General features: G+C 38.1%; 2 protein-coding genes across 2 annotated transcripts in view; one reads left to right on the top strand and one right to left on the bottom strand.

The window, feature by feature from the left end:
* Positions 1-16,549, top strand: part of UBAC2 (UBA domain containing 2) — a 166,205-nt gene that overhangs the window by 26,855 nt on the left and 122,801 nt on the right. Inside the window, exons 2-4 of the mRNA XM_045811013.2 lie at positions 1,740-1,867; positions 4,319-4,438; positions 4,962-5,071. Coding sequence (XP_045666969.1) covers positions 1,740-1,867; positions 4,319-4,438; positions 4,962-5,071 — 358 coding nt within the window. The remainder of the gene's footprint in view (positions 1-1,739; positions 1,868-4,318; positions 4,439-4,961; positions 5,072-16,549) is intronic.
* GPR18 (G protein-coupled receptor 18) lies at positions 10,586-14,986 on the bottom strand. The gene is made up of 2 exons (XM_045811011.2): positions 14,754-14,986; positions 10,586-11,986 (listed from the first exon to the last, which is right to left on the bottom strand). Exon 2 carries the CDS (start codon positions 11,950-11,952, stop codon positions 10,957-10,959), a length of 996 nt encoding a protein of 331 aa, XP_045666967.2. The 5' UTR covers positions 11,953-11,986; positions 14,754-14,986; the 3' UTR covers positions 10,586-10,956.

Here is a 16,549-nt window from a genome sequence, read left to right as displayed (position 1 = left end):
TTAATTTCTGTACCCCAGGGGCATAGGGTAATGTGTGATCTATCAGAAGTACTTACTAATTTTAGGAAACGATGGAGAGTAACCCAAGAAAAGCATTCATTTCTTCACTTGGCGACATGTAAGCCAAGCTGGGAGTGTGGAGCAGGGAGGTTTGAGGAGAGAGGAGGAGATAATATGAAATAAGAAGTTGGAGAAAAGCAGTAGAATTGCTGGTCGGTGAAGAGTGTCCGTTGAGATTTGAGATCATGAACCTGCAGGGAGATCTTGCAGCTCAGCTCCAATTTCTTCCAGTAACGCTGAGTTGCTCAGAGCTGGCAAGGCAGAGGCAGGAATGAGTGTTGGGACCCATTTCACAAGGATAGGCGGAAGCCCAAGTTGAAGAAGGAGACAGGAGCCTTGCTGCCCCTTCAGGGTGCAGCTGCATCACCCCGGCTCCGTCTTCCAGCCTGTCACACAGATGCAGGAGCTCACCTGCCCCGAAGGAAACCCTTTCTCCTGGGTGGTGTGCGTGTGGTGGTGGGAGCCGTCTCCCCTAGAGGCATTCTTTCTTTTGTTTGCTTCTCATACACTTTTGAGGTAGCTTCTTTTCTTTTCATTTTACAGGTGAGCAGAACAGCAACTGCAAGATAGAATTTAAGTTGGTCAAGCTCACAGCCACAGTGCTTTCCTGTACTTTTGAGGTGCTAGGACATGAGGAGCTCTCTTAGTTTTTAGATTCCCTGGAGTCTTGGTTGAATCTGGGTCATGAAGACAGTTTGCAGCTACCTTACTAATGGTTCCAGTTTAGATGTTTGCAAGACCTTACCAGAAAGGAAACAGTTGGTCTATTTTTGTATACTTAAACGGGTGCAATAACCACATTACCAACTGTAACTAGTAAATTCACTCCCAGGGAATTTCTTATGAATACAGTTAAAGTGCACTTCACACGATCTGAGCATGTTGCCATCGGTGATACTTTCCTGTGGTCTTACCTGTCGATGATCTGAACATTTTGTATGTGCAAGGAACTGCGCTAGGCTCTGTGGCCACTGTAGAGAAGAGAAGGCAGGTGGCCTCCCCTCAGGTGTGTTCAATGTGGTCAGGAAGGCAAAAGAAGTATGAAACCCTGACTATTCAAATAGTACCTGGAAACAAGGGTGCAGAGTGGGGGCAAAGCTAAACGCTTCACTGAGACTGACGGAGGGAAGTGGAAATTGAGCTGTAACTTGATGGCTGCATGAGACTTAGACAAGGCTCTCCAATGGAAAACTGACTTGGGCCCCAGTGGTAGTGCTGGCTGAAAATCTCAGCATGCCATTGCAGTCAGCAAAGGTAGCACTTTTAACTGCTTTTTTATTTTTTTGAAAAAGTGTTATGTGTGTGAATCTCATACATTCTCAGGAGCTAACTGGTCAATTTTGTGGAAAACATACTCCTCTATTTCTTCACACTTTGGTGACCGTTTCTGAAAAGTGTCCTGTGGAAGTTACTAGTTATAACCATGGTTTGGTCTCATGTGAGAGCCAAATGACAGTGAACCCCTGCCAGCAAATTCTCCTTGTTTTCCGGTGCCCTTTGATCACTTACCTCTGCAGATAGAGGTTGTGAAGATATACGTTAATACAGATTAAATTCCAGAGCTTGTGAACGTTGTCTTCATTCTAATACAAAGAAAGTGAATTCTCATGCTCTTCACCCACGTGGTTTTTTAAATCTTAGAATTAGTAATTCTGAAAGAAGTTTTCTTTTCCCTCTAGATAAGGCACCTCTGTCCAAGGGTCTTCTGCTGGTCCCCAGTGCCCTGTCCCTTTTGCTAGCCCTCCTCCTGCCGCACTGTCAGAGGTTCTTCGTGTATGACCTCCAAGCAGTCAAGGACGACTTCCAGGTGAGCTCTGCTTCATGGGCCTTTGTGAGGAGAGAAGGCAAAATCTTTTCTTGATGGGCTCTTTCTTTTCTGCTATTCTTTCTGCTTTCTTTTCTGCTATTTTTTCTTTTCTGTTCTTCTTTGTCCCTCAAAGCCTCTAAATTTTTAAGAAATATTATTTATTTTTAATACTCTATCAGCAAGTGAATTTTCTAGTTGTATTTATTAATATTTGCAGGAAAGCTGGTTATAATAAAGCAGTTGCAGTATTTCCTTTTACTAGTAGGCACATCTCACAATCACTTCTTACTCATGGAAATGCAATTTACAACTTCAAAAGAAAAGCAATGTTAAATCTGTTTTAATTATGATTAGTATGCATTCTTAACGTTTTTAAAAGCATTTTTGTACTTAACATTTCAAAACTTTATATTCCAAGTCTGAGTATTGATTAGATGATCTAAGCTCTTCCAGCTCTAACAGATTGCGAATGTATGAATTACTTTTATAGTGGTGGTTATATCAAGTAGGAGATTTGCTTGGGTTTTTATTTCCGGGAAGAGCAGAACTCTATGGCTTTTGAGATTTATGGGCTGATCTCTTTGAAGATGCTGGTGCTGGGTCTTGCCTGTGAGTTGGAGCATAAATGGCATGTTCAGACACCAATTCCAGCGTGGGGCTTTCCTCACACCACCAGGCAATTCTTGGATACCAGCCAGGTGTCCTACAATTCAACTAAATCCCGACAGCGTCTACCTGGAGATAATATCAGATCCCACAGGTGAAGGCTTCTCCCACAGGCTGCCTGACCCCACACTAGTTGCAAAGCCCAGGTTATTACCTGTGCTTCTGACCAGCTGGCAACAGATGAGAGATTACCACCCTCTCCCCCAGGACATGAGATGCCAGTTGCAAGTCCAAGTTGTTACTAGTACTTAGTACTAGTACTGACTTTAAATCAGAGGTTCCCATGACCCTCTCCTTAGGTTTGATTAGTTTGCTAGAGTGGCTTACGGAACTCAGAGAAACATTTTACCTACTGGATTACATGTTTATCAAAAAAGGTTAGGATAAAGGACACAGATGAACATCCAGATGGAAGAGATGAATTGGGCAAGGAATGGTGGGGAGAACACAGAGCTTCCATGGTCTCTCTGGGGCACCTTGTACTCACCAATCTGGAAGCTCTGAATTCTGTCCTTTTGGGTGTTGATGGAGGCTTCATGAAATCACTGGCCATTGGCAGTTGGTCCAACCTCCAGCCCCTCCCTGTTCCCTCGTAGGTCAGTCAGAGGGTGGGACTGAAAGTTCCAACCCTCTAATCCCAAGGTTGGTTCCCTTGGCAACCAGCCCCCATTCTTAGGTACATCTAAAAGTCACACATTGACCCAAAAAAAGACACCTTTCTGCCTTTCATCCGTTAGGAAATTCAAAGGATTTTAAGAGCTCTGTACCAGAAATGAGAGTGAAAACCAAATCTATATTTCTTTTCTTTTCTTTTTTTTTTTTTTTAAGATTTTATTTATTTATTTGAGAGAGAAAGACAGAGCACAAGCAGGGGAAGAGGCAGAGGCAGAGGGAGAAGCAGGCTCCCTGCTGAGTGGGGAGTCCCATGCAGGACTCAATCCCAGGACCCTGGGACCAGAACCCGAGCCGAAGGCAGATGCTTAACCATCTGAGCCACCCAGGCACCCCCAAATCTATATTTCTTATTATAAGTCACAATATCACAGAGTGTTAGTGCAAATTATGGTATGTAACGTACTACCTTTTCTTTGCTAAATACTTGGTCAGCCATTTTAAACATAATACTCTACTTCTGGAACACTAACATCTTTTCTTCATAGTGATGTAATTAATACCATTGCTCATGTTGGCTTTATCAAGTTCCTCTGAATGTCTTTCAGTTATTTATCCAAATTACTGCTGTCAGAATATAATATTACTTCTGTATTATTTCAGTTGCTATAATGCACTTCTTCTGGAACCTTGGCTGTGCATTAGAATCACCTGAATAAACTAAACACACACACACACACACACACACACACACACGTTGATGCCAAGACCTCACCCTAGACCAGCTGAGTTGAAAAATCTAGTGGTAGGCCTAAACATTAGTGTACTTTTAAAAAAATCCCCAGGGGATTCTAGTATGTGGCCAGCCCTGAGAACCACTGCCATAAGGGAACATAAGGGCCCTTTGGCCCCAAGTTGGTACCTTTCTGATTTGGGGGATTAATTAGGTTTATCTGGCCAGATAGGCAAGAGTCCCCTTCTAATGCCCTGCTTTATAGGCACCTGTGCTGTAAAGGTGAGTACCTGCCTACATGGAGGAATTTTCCTTTTGTGTGTACATCACTATTTTTATTAAATTAGAGTTAAAAATAAGCAGTATAAAGTAAATGTAATAAATTTGCTAAGGCAGAAATCTGAACAAATCTTATTATTCTTTTTTAAATCCCCATTTAGATTTGGAGGTTGTTATGTGGAAGAATAATTTGCCTTGATTTGAAAGATACTTTCTGCAGTAGTCTGCTTATTTATAATTTTAGGATATTTGAAAGAAGATATGGAAGCAGAAAATTTGCAGTAAGTTTTTATGTATTTTCCCTTTGCTACTTAGGTTATGGAAAAAAGTATTTTTGTTTTCTTATTTTTAAATAGTTTTATTTTGTTAAGCTTTGATAATACTTATCTTTTAATTACAGGATCCTCTATCTGATTTGGAGCATGGATATTAGCCAAAGAAAAATTTGAAATTTAAGCCACTTGCGTAAGAAAATAATAATGATAATAGATAATATCAGGTGTGAGTGGCTAATAAAAATTATTAGGATTTGGACTTCAGTAAAATTTTAATCACTTATTTTGCTTAATGGTTTGTGTGTTACTTGTTAAAAATAAATCATGCTATAAATATCTTTTTTTTTCACCATACTTAGAAATTATGAAGGTGTTAATGCATTTGACCAATATGGCTTTAACCCCCCATTTTGAAAACTCTGTGCTAATAAAAACAAATTAAATGTGCCTGAGCTGGTTCTAATTAAATAAATGTTAGTTTATTTTTCAAAGACTCCTTTCAGTAATGTTCTTCCTGTTGCATTTTTAGTCCTTTTTGCTGGGTTCCTGGGTTTTGTCAGCCTTGGTTGACTTCATCCTCGTTGAGGCCGTGTGGTATTTCTTTGGTATCGCTGCAGCCGGGAATTTGCCCTCTGGATTGTAAGTAGCTCTCAAAGATTAGCTTAATAATTACTTAAATCTGATTTAAGTTATTGTACATGAAAGTCAGTAAAAGAATATTTTAAACTCATGAATATTGTAAAATTGATTTTATGGGTAAAAAAATCCAATGTATACTTAATCACATTTTCATTACATTCTTGAAACAGAATTGGTATTACACCCTTTTTTTCAGCTTTGAAATCCCATATTTCAGAGAATTTTTAATGAATGTACTGTTCTGGTCCAGGAGTAGAATTAATTTTGTATTTTTATAGTGAAATTTTATCTGTAGTTTTATGAACCGATTAAACAAAATTTAGTTAGATTCGGAAACAATTTGTCTGAAGTTAAGCTTCTGAAAAGTGATGTTTTTAAAATTGATATTTTTTAGATACTTATGCTAAAGATAAAACAAAGTTTATAACTTCATAGCCAGCCTGCCATGGCCAGCCTAACTCAGTCTGTGTGTGTGTGTGTATATGCTTTCACATTGTGTTGATCCTCTTTAAAAACAAAACAAAACATGTATTAGTTTATGAAATAACCAGTATCTAAAAGTAGAGTAGTTAGCACATATAAATGACCTTAAAGCATCTTGGAATTAAGTATCTGAGAGATAAAATACTATGAAATAAAGATATAGGTTTTAAAATTCTGTGTATACTAACTTCTGCCTTATTTTATTTTATCTTATTTATTTTTTTAAAAGAAGTTCTTTTTTTTTTTTTTTTAAGATTGTATTTATTTATTTGACAGAGAGAGAGACAGCCAGCGAGAGAGGGAACACAAGCAGGGGGAGTGGGAGAGGAAGAAGCAGGCTCCCAGCGGAGGAGCCTGATGTGGGGCTCGATCCCACAACACCGGGATCATGCCCTGAGCCGAAGGCAGACGCTTAACCGCTGCGCCACCCAGGCGCCCCTTACCTTATTTTAACTTAGATATGTGTTTTTAGAGAACTGTTTGGGTAGAGAATGTATCTTAATTCAGATTCACTTTGGATCTCTACATTAAAAATATAGTTAGTGATCTAATAGCCTTCACACTTTTGTTGTTAATATTTACACTATAGCCTTTATGGGATTTACTTAATTATAGTTGCACTCATTAAATGAATGTTGACCATTAGCTGTTTAAAATTGTGTGATTCTGAATGATATCTGAATGGAGACAGATTAAGTTCTGTGTCAACAGTTATGCATTTTTTGTTGAGTTCCATGAGTTGTAATTATAATTAGACGGAGATGTTTAAGTCGACTCTTCTGCTGTTGTGGAAAATAGTGTAGTCGTCAGGAATGATTCATGTTGATTTAGAAGAGAAGCAATGTTACTAAGTCATTAGTTTTCCCCAAACATTTCTCATCCAGGCAAATTCTTTTTGGTTCTTTATGTGGCCTCCTGAGATATGAAAGTATATTGAAAGATAATATGAATGTTAATTCAGCCATCACCTGAATGAGAACGTATTTCTCTTTCCTTTTCAAATCATGAAACATTACCTATGGCTTTTAGAGTCCTGAAGCTTTCTCAAACATAGACTTCTTGAAACATTAATCTTTATTTCAGTAAACTCTGCATTTTGTAAACACATCTTTCATTAGATGGTAACAAAGCTTCAGAAACTCAAGAGAAGAAACTACTCTTTTTTTAGTGAGTGTGCTTCATAATTTGCAGTATTCTTCACATAACATCTTGTTACCCTTTCTTTTGCCACCAATGCCAAGTTTTTTGCACTCTCTACAATTCTTCATTTCTGTTTAATTCTCTTTTCTTTTTTACCTCACTGTTGTTAAAATTTGTCTTATAAATGTCACCAGCAACCAACTAATTTTTAAAGCCAATGGATTATTTTCAGTTGTTTTATTTGACCTTTCAGTAGCTCATAAATACTGTTGAGCTCCCATTATTTCACGAACTAATCTGCTCCCTTGAGCCCCAGCACACTGCTCTCTCCTGGTGCTTTTGATCGTAATTACTGTGTGCAGCTCCTTCCTCAAGCTCACTCTGGGCTTTCTCTGGCCTTCCTTGTCCACTCCCATGACTTCAACTACAGTTGACATCTGTTGTTTGTTTCCGAGTTCTCTATCTCCAGCCCGTATTACTCTCCTGATCTTGCTAGAATCATATTTCCTAGTGACTTCCAAGACTCAGAGAAAATTTGTCGTGTTTGGAGCTCTCATCTCTTCTGGTCTCCTCTTTTGCTGGGCTCCAATCTCCATTAATGGCATTTCCGTCTACCTGGTCATCTGGTCTTTCTCTTTCTCATCCTTGGACTAGGGCACCAGGTCCTGTTAATTTGAAGTCCTGTGTAAATCATTCATTAACCAAATCTTCTCTACTGCTGTTGGTCAGTCTAAACTCTGAGATGTTATTTATTTATTTGAGAGAGAGAGAGCACGCGAGAGCGAGCGCAGAAATGGGGAGGGGCAGAGGGAAGGGAGAAGCAGACTGCCTGCTGAGCAGGGAGCCTGACACCAGACTCATTCCCAGGACCCCAGATCGTGACGTGGGCTGAAGGCAGACACTTACCCGACTGAGCCACCCAGGCTCCCCTAAACTTTGATCTTTTCCATTAATTCTCTAACTAGTCTTCCTATCCACTTCAAAGCATCCCATGCAATGTGGTTAGAAGTTATTCTTTCAAAATGCAAGTTCAAACATGCCAGTATTCCTTTTAAAATATTTTAAATCCTCATTTCCTTCAAAGTAAAAATCAGACTCCTCCAAGATGGCAGCAAAGCAGTCTGGAATAGTGGGAATGCAGAGGCTTTGCGATCAAATATACCAGATTTGCGATTCCAGCTCTCCCATGTTATTACTTGTGTATAATCTTGAGCACGTTACTTCTCTCAAGTTCCCTTCCTGAGCTCAGTTTATAGTTGACCCCCATATGTAAATTAAGGGTCAGTACTCTATACTTCCCAGGCAGTGGAAAGAATTAAGTGATCTCTTTCATGCAAACATCCTAGCAGTGACAACCCCCGACCCCTCACCCTGGTTTTCTTCTTTCCCTTCAGAGCCCTCTTAATCTGGCCCCAGTCCAGTGTTTCAAGCCACCCCATCAGTCATTCAGCTTTCTTAACATGTATTTATATTCTCATGTCTGCTTAGTTTTCTTTCTTTCACCCTTTTGCCCTTTGGCAGGAGTAATTGCCCTTTATGTGTATTCCAGACAATTTATTAAGATCCCTAGCACTTATTACATTGTCATTGTCATTATTACCTCAGCCTTCCGTGCCATCCTTCTGGCTGTTTGAGGGAGAACTAATTTTACTTTAGGTACTCATTGCCTTACTTTCTGTAGCGTTGAAGGGATAGCCTTGATTGCAGTGTAGCCCCATAAGACTATAAGGTGAGGTCTTTGAACCACAGACCTGTTCATTTCTTTACTGGTGTCCTGTATAGAAATTATACCTAGCATCTGATAGATTCTCAAGACTGTTATTTGAAATTCAGAAAATGTAACCGTTATATTTTGAAAGTAAAGATAACTCCATTAAAAGCTATGTATATTAGGTGCTTTTAGAAACCAATGCCTATCACACAACTGTCCTTAAATACCTATTATTTTTTAGTTGTTAGTATTTACATATGGATGTTATATTGTTTCTCAGAATTGAAACTCTCCAGAATATGTGGAATTTTGAGTTCTCACACATCATGTTAAAATGTATCTGATTACAGCTTAATAAAATTATTTTTAATTGCGCTTTAGATTATGTATTGTTTTACTGTCAGAACCATAATACATATTTTCACTTTGTGTCAATAAAGTTTTTTGTTGTATTCTGTGCTCCCAAATTAAGTTCTTCACATCAAAAAAAGCCATTGTAGAGAACTTGCCCTTTAATAAATTATGCAAGGGGCGCCTGGCTGGCTCAGTCAGTGGGCATGCAACTCTTGATCTCAGGGTTGTGAGTTCGAGCCGCATGCTGGGTGTATTTAAAAATAAAATCTTTTAAAAGTAAAAATAATGAAATAATAAATTACATAAGTGTGGATTAGACTGTATAGTTGAGTTAGGCTATGACTGTAAATACGTACCATAAACCTGTATATCAAATATAGGAGTTATTTCCCGTGTTTCAGAAATTATTTGTTTAAAAGATATTTGCTAAAGTATCTTGCTCACTTGACTATTTAAACTAAAAACTTCGAGTAGTTTTCTCTTTGTGGAGAAACTACCTCTCAGTACCATCTTGACTCATTTATCTTATGTAGCTCTGAGAATGTTTACGTTCTGTGAACTTGTTTGCTTTTTATTACTGAAGATTGGTGGTTGACATAACAGGAACTTGGTTTCTAGTCCTGGTTCTTCAACTGAACAAGTCACATAACCTCTTTGGACTTTAGTTCCTTTATATATAAAAGAGAAAAGTTAGACTAGAAGATCATCTAAGGGATCTTCTAGTATTAAAATGCTATTTTATGGGGCGCCTGGGTGGCACAGCGGTTAAGCGTCTGCCTTCGGCTCAGGGCGTGATCCCGGTGTTATGGGATCGAGCCCCACTTCAGGCTCCTCCGCTATGAGCCTGCTTCTTCCTCTCCCACTCCCCCTGCTTGTGTTCCCTCTCTCACTGGCTGTCTCTCTCTCTGTCAAATAAATAAATAAAATCTTTAAAAAAATAAAATAAAATAAAATGCTATTTTATGATTAGGCTCCTTCATGTTTATCTTTTCTTTCTTTCTTTTTTTTTAAGAATATGAATTTACCCATGTTAATTATAGAAATCTGTTTCTAACTAATGCATTTATTTGATTCTTAGTCCCATTAGGAGGTGATCAGGTTAAGAGTAATGAAGGTGATTTATCAGAGAGGAAGTTATGGTAGACTCATTTGCATATCTCCATAATATTTAGAATAATATGTACTTGACACATTACAGTTCACTTCCTTTTCTTTTTAAATGGGGAAGTTACTTTGGTTTGCCACTCTATTAGGGGAAATTAAATGGCAAGGCTGGAGTAAGAATCCAAGGTCCCTGACTAGTGCTGTTATACCATGATAAATGGCCTGGGAAAAAATTATTCTCTTATCATGTTTAATCAGTAAGAAGAGTAAACTTTATATTGGAGAAATATATTTTACCCTACAGCAGAAACTTCGTGTCATAGGAATGAACTTGGGTTATTGGGCAGAAATAGGGTCTCAGATTAGGTTTCCTGCATTGGTCGTAGTCTGGTGCACAGTAGGCTCTCAGTAAGTGTTTATTGAATGACTGTTGTCTGTCCCCCCCCCCCCAAATGAATTCAGAATAGGGGAGGGCTGATGGAGATTGCCTTTGCAGGCCCCTTCAGGTGATTGCTCCTGCTAATTTTCGTCGGTGGCAAGTAACAGTGATGGGTTGAACATAGTTGTTTGTGTAGGAATCTTGGAAGTTTGGTGTTTAGAACACAAAATATTTTAAGATTTAGACCACCAATTCTGAGTGTAAATTAAAACCAAAAGGACTTTGGTTTTGGTTTAATCAAATTATAATTTAATAATTTAAACTATTTAGAACACTAAGTGGATTTTTTTTTTTTTTTTTTTTTTTGGGCCTACTGACTTGATTGACGTTGACTCACTTGCACATAGAATTAAATCCAAAAAATTGTCAACTGTTTAGGTTAGGCTTGATTGTGAAATACAAATCGGATATTTTTCTCCCAGTAACTCACAAATGTGTTTCATACAAGCTTTGAAAATAAAAATAATGAGTTCATTAGAATACTTAAGAATATTTAATTACGTTGTCACATAATAAGGTCCCACAAAAGTGTTTTTAAGTTTGGTTTTTTTCAGGAGAGAAGAGACTTGGTAATATCATACAGAATATCCACTGACCTTAGGGTAGTTAGTAAAATGAATATAAAGAAACTAAAGACAAAAACCGGCTTATCGTTCAAAGCATTTCACTGTTTACGTTGCTTAGTGACCGTAAACTACCAGACCGGAAGCTTTTTCTGCGCACGCTCCGAAGGTAATTGCGATAGAGCATGACACTGATGACGCGAGCCTGAAATTGTTTTGAAACAATGTAGTAGAGAATCACATCCAGACAGGTGCTGAGGTTCATGAGGAAGGTGGTAAAGGCCCCCCAGGGACTGTAACTGTTCTCATCCCCTTCCAGCATCAGGAAAGCAAAACAGATGTGGAAAGGCATAAAGCAGACGATCACCTGCACCATGAGTGTGATGATGATTCTTATAGACTTCTCCTTGACTTTGGGTTTCAGCTTAGATGTCTTCCCGTGAAGGAGACTATGAATAATGACTAAGTAGCACCCAATCATGATGAACAGGGGAATCAAGAAAAAAAATATCAGTCGAGTGAAATTTAACATGTTAATAGCTTTTAAGTGGATGATGTCAGAAATCTTCAGGCAGGTGGGGGGTGTGGAGGCTTTATCTGGGTCTTCATAGAGCAGCAGAAGTGGGATGGTGGTGGTCAGGGTCATTATCCAGACCCCCACGCATGCTAGCACGGCTTTGCCTGTGTTTTTAAGTTCTTTGGCATATTTTGGCTGCACAATGGCCATGTATCTGTCGGCGCTAATAAAGGCGAGAAGCCATAGAGCAATACTTGGATAAAACACCGTGAGGGCCCCAAGAATCTGGCAGAAGTACTCTCCAAATGGCCATTCACCTTTTGCATAATAAAACATCCGAAAGGGTAAGCTCATTATAAATACTAAGTCCAATAATGCTACATTCATCATATAGATGGTTACAGTGGTTCTCTTCTTGGTGGTACAGCTAAAAACCCATAAGGCAGTGGCATTAACAAATAATCCAATTATGAAGATACAGCTGTAGAAGACAAGGGCTGCGATCTTGTATTCTTCTGGGTGTGAATGGTTCGAAGGGCCAGGTTGAGCTTGATTGTGAGGAGTGGTCATCTTATGGCTTGTTGGAGAAATGACCACTTAGAAACTGTAAAATAGTTAAGAATAGGAGGAATAAAACCCTTTGTTGAAAAATAAATACTTAACACTCTCATACTTGGGATGTCAGTGGATTTTAATTGTAAGAGTATTTTATGTTGTAGAGTCAATATATGTGTCTTAGTATTTATTAAGAAATACATTTCCTCGGTATTATGACTAATATGCACTAACCTATTAAAATGATCTGGTGTGTTATAAAGCACTGGCAAATTTATTCAGTTTCTCTCTGCTCACTTCCCTTTTCCCTTAAAGAATAACCTTTTTAAAAAATGATTTTTCCTGTACTGTGAAATTGGGTAGCAACTATTCTTATAAAAAACATTCTTTGATTGGGACTAAGTAGGCCATTCAGAATTTCGAATCTTACAAAATAGCTTGCTACTTTTTTATCATCTTTATTCTGCTTAAATGGTTTTTAACCCAGGTTAGTAATGTCCAAAAAATGAATTTTTACTCACTAAATATAGTTTTAATATGTAAAATGTGTATTAGAAAACTAATGAAGGAACCACATAACTGGTTAATTCACAGTAATTCTCATTTGAGAGCAGGAACTTTTCCTTTTGCCTATTATATTCCCACTGCTTCTTGAGTCCATAGGAGTGCTCATTAAGTAAATGTTTGCCAAATTGATGGATGAGTGAAGGAGAGACCTACAGCAACTACTCTGGTTTGTCAATAAATATTTGCTTGGTTAGTTATTAAACCTATTTTTTTTTAAGTGGAAACACTTTCTCATAGTAGTATGTTCTTTCTCAATTTTCAGAGGTCTAAAAACAGCAGTGTGTTGTGCCATGGTCTACAGATTAAGAACTTGACTCTTAGAACAATAGATGAGCTAGTTTTTAATACACAGTTGCAAGTGCCTAACACTGTGTTCCAGATGGTGTTTTCCAGTGTCCTAGGAATGGATGTCACTGGTGTGCACAGAAAGTAGCACCTTGAGAAGAGAACACTGCTAGTGTAGTAACTGTCATGCCCTCACTCTACCTAGATGGAGAAGCTTAAGTATTATTGGTCAAATTAAATTTAAAAAAGAAATATCAAAGACAAGTAGTTATTAATTAGAAGCCACTCAATAACTTCAGGTGTATGCAGAAACTAATTCCCATCACCAAAAAAACAATGTCTATTTCTAATGGAAAGGAGTTTAGTTGCGATTGTGAATATCATCAACCCTTCTCAGAGTGAAACTTCCATCACCCATGATGCAACATCAACAGCAGTGATTTTAAAAATAAACTTGCTTACAGAAAGATGGAATCTTGTGGTATCCCCTTGAAACATGGAGGTGTAAGAAAAGTTTCCTTCAGAAATGTCACTTGGCAGAGTGGGCTGTCTCTAATTCAGCCCTGAGTCTCTCTTTAGTGAGAACTGTGGGGGTGATTAGTAGTCTGGTTAGTGGCATCATGGGCTGTTGATAATTTAAAATGAATTTGAGCAAAAAAATATAAAATGAATGTGAGCAACTGCTGTGAACAAACACAAGATATGAGTTTATTTTTCCATTTCCTCCCTCTCTTCCTTTTTTCCTTCCTTCTTGACTACAGCTAGTTTGCCAAGTAATTAGGTTAGATATGATTTTGGATTAGAATTCTATGTATTAATAGCCTGTATTAATTAAAATTTCCAAATATTGGTGGGCCTAGAATTTTAATTTCTATCAAATGAGAAAAGTACTACATAGAAAAATCTCCAGTATTATACAAAGGAGGGTAATTTTGGAGGCTTTTTAAATTTTCATTGAATTTTTAAATAGTAGCAATTGTAATGTAAATGAAATTTTGTATCTTTTTTCTCTTTTGATATTGTTTCTGGACTCCCTTCCACCATCCTCATCCCTGAATTTTGTTGTAAATTTCATAGTTAGAAAACTTGAGTAAATCTTTTAACCCCCATTGGGCTCAAGCTGCTTTTATGTTGCCAACATTTGTATTCATTTGCTTAAGGTTGAAAACAATATGTGTGATGCATGTTTTAAAGTCATTACCAGATAGGTTGTGCCGTGTACACACAAACACATTTTGGACAAATATTAAAAAGTGATTGGCTTTCAAATCAGCGTTTTAAAAACTTTAGAGTCAGTAACTATAGTTTTTTTTTTAAAGATTTATTTATTTGAGAGAGAGAGAGCGAGCGAGCGTGAGCGGGGGAGGGGCAGAGAGAGGGAGAGAGAGAATCCCCCGCAGACTATGTGCTGAGCACAGAGCCCCATGTGGGGCTTGATCTCAAGACCCTGAGATCATGACCAGAGCTGAAATCAAGAGTCAGATGCTTAACTGAGTGAGCTACCCAGGTGCCCCATAGTCTTTTTTTTTTTTAAGCATTTAAGTACATTTTGTGAAACAGTGTAATTGAAACCAAGTGACAAAGACTCCTAAATATACTTAGGATTTATTATAACAGCATTTTCCTTAAGCTGAAAAAAAATTACATTTACTATTAATGTAAAACAATGTTGAAAGTAAATAAAAAGTCACAATAGTGCAGGAACATGACTGTATAACCCATTTCAAGGTCCTTTGCCAGCATAGTGTCAATAATGTATTATTAAGACAAATTATTTTGAAACTTAGTAAGTATAGCACTACTTTTTTTTTCTGTCACATACAAAGTTATTACAATATTATTGGCCATTTTTCCCATGCTGTACTGTTCATCCCCATGCCTTACTTACAACTGGAAGTTTGTACCTCTTAAGTATAGCATTCCTTGGTGATAATCTGTGATGAAATTAACTAAATGCTACTTACCTCCTGTCCATCAAAAGGCGGTGTTAGAGAGGAGCATTTTTCATTATATCCAATTATATAAAAGAGCTATCTTGGTTAAAGTAGCTCTTTCTAGAAATGGTATATTTAAGAAATGCAGTATTTCTTTTGTTTTAGGCTCTTCTTTTCCTTTACAAAGTTGTTTCAAATATAATAGTTGGCATAGGAGTTGGTACTCGTTCGGCTGTAATTGCTGCTTTGTTTCTTTCAGGAAGTACTCTCTGAAATGAGGCTTTTTCAACTTATGACTTTACCCTGGATGTGGTTTCTCTCACAAATGATTTGTTTATGAAGTCATGATTAGCATAAACTCCTCTTGAAATGAGGGCATATGGTTAAGAGAAACAAAAGAGGAAGATGTATTCAGTTCATTTACTTTGATGCTTAAAATCTTTTGCATCATCTATTGAAAGAGATTGAGATTTGGTGTTGACTAGGATGGGATTCATAGTATAGCTTTTTCACTTTTTAAGCTGTGTGACTGTCTAGTTACTTAACCCACTGAGTCTCAGTTCCTACTTAGCCTCTATACAGTTAAGAGAGAGAGAATACTTATCTGATAGTATTGTTGAGGACTCTAAACCAGAAAAATCCCAGGTGCTTAACATAGTGCCTTGCACTTTGTACTAATTTAGGTACTCCTAAACAGAGTTAACCCTTTACTACAAATTTCCTGAAATCATAAAATACCCACTTCTATTGTTCAGATATTTCTAAGTGGTTAAAATTGGGATCCTCGGTTATTTGCTTCTGCCTTGCATATGCATTTATGGTTTGCCTCCACCCCCCCCCCCAAGAGAGAGGAGTGAGTGCGAGGTGGGGGGGGAAGGGGCAGAGGGAGAAGGAGAGACCATCTCAAGCAGACTCCCCGCCCTGAACACAAGGCTCGATTTCATGACCCTGAGATCATGACCCGAGCTGAAATCAAGAGTCAGATGCTTAACTGACTGAGCCACCCAGGCGCCTCTACTCTATTTATTTATTTATTTAATTTTTATTTATTTTATTATTTTTTTAAGATTTTATTTATTTATTTGACAGAGACAGCCAGCAAGAGAGGGAACACAAGCGGGGGGGGGGGGGGGCTGGTGGGAGAGGAAGAAGCAGGCTCCTAGCAGAGGAGCCTGATGTGAGGCTCCATCCCAGAACGCTGGGATCACGCCCTGAGCCGAAGGCAGACGCTCAACGACTGCGCCACCCAGGCGCCCCTTACTTTATTTTTTAATCCCCAATGCATTCTGTCCCTTTTCTGTCACATGGAAGTCTAGAAATAATCGCTGTTGTATAAACATCTCTGCAAATTGCTAAGAAAGGACTGGAATTCTTCAGTGGAATAATTTGCATGCTGGGAGTATTTTAACCTCGGAAGGGAAGTGAAACCAATGGAAAGGGAAGTGAGCGACCCCAGTCATCGCCTGCCTCATTACATTAAATATTTTACTTTCGCTTTTCTTAAAAAAAATTATCTCATTTGCTTGTCTTAAAATTTTACTTATCTTTATTTTTGGTGATGCATGATTTGTCAACTTTGAAAAGGTACATGAACTTAACTATTTGCTTTTCAAATTTAAGACAGTTTGAGGGCCTGTGCTCTTTTTGTCCTCAGATAAACACCGTAGTAAGTCTGTGACTTATAAAAGTTATTTAAATTCTTGCCTTCGGTGATTAAGTGCTTTTGATTGTGATACACTGCCATCATCATAGTAATGGATTTTAGAAGCATTGACAGCAACCTAAAGCAACTCCTTCTTGTGTGGATGGGGATGCAAGGCTCAGAG

This window comes from Ursus americanus, chromosome 10 (assembly GCF_024610735.1).
Source record: "Ursus americanus isolate L20-20 chromosome 10, mUrsAme1.1.p, whole genome shotgun sequence".
Classification (NCBI taxonomy): domain Eukaryota; kingdom Metazoa; phylum Chordata; class Mammalia; order Carnivora; family Ursidae; genus Ursus; species Ursus americanus.
This window is presented reverse-complemented; position numbering and strand designations above follow the sequence as displayed.

Coding starts and splice junctions, on each gene's coding strand:
- GPR18 (XM_045811011.2), bottom strand. CDS start 11,952: ATGACCACTCCTCACAATCAAGCTCAACCTGGCCCTTCGAACCATTCA.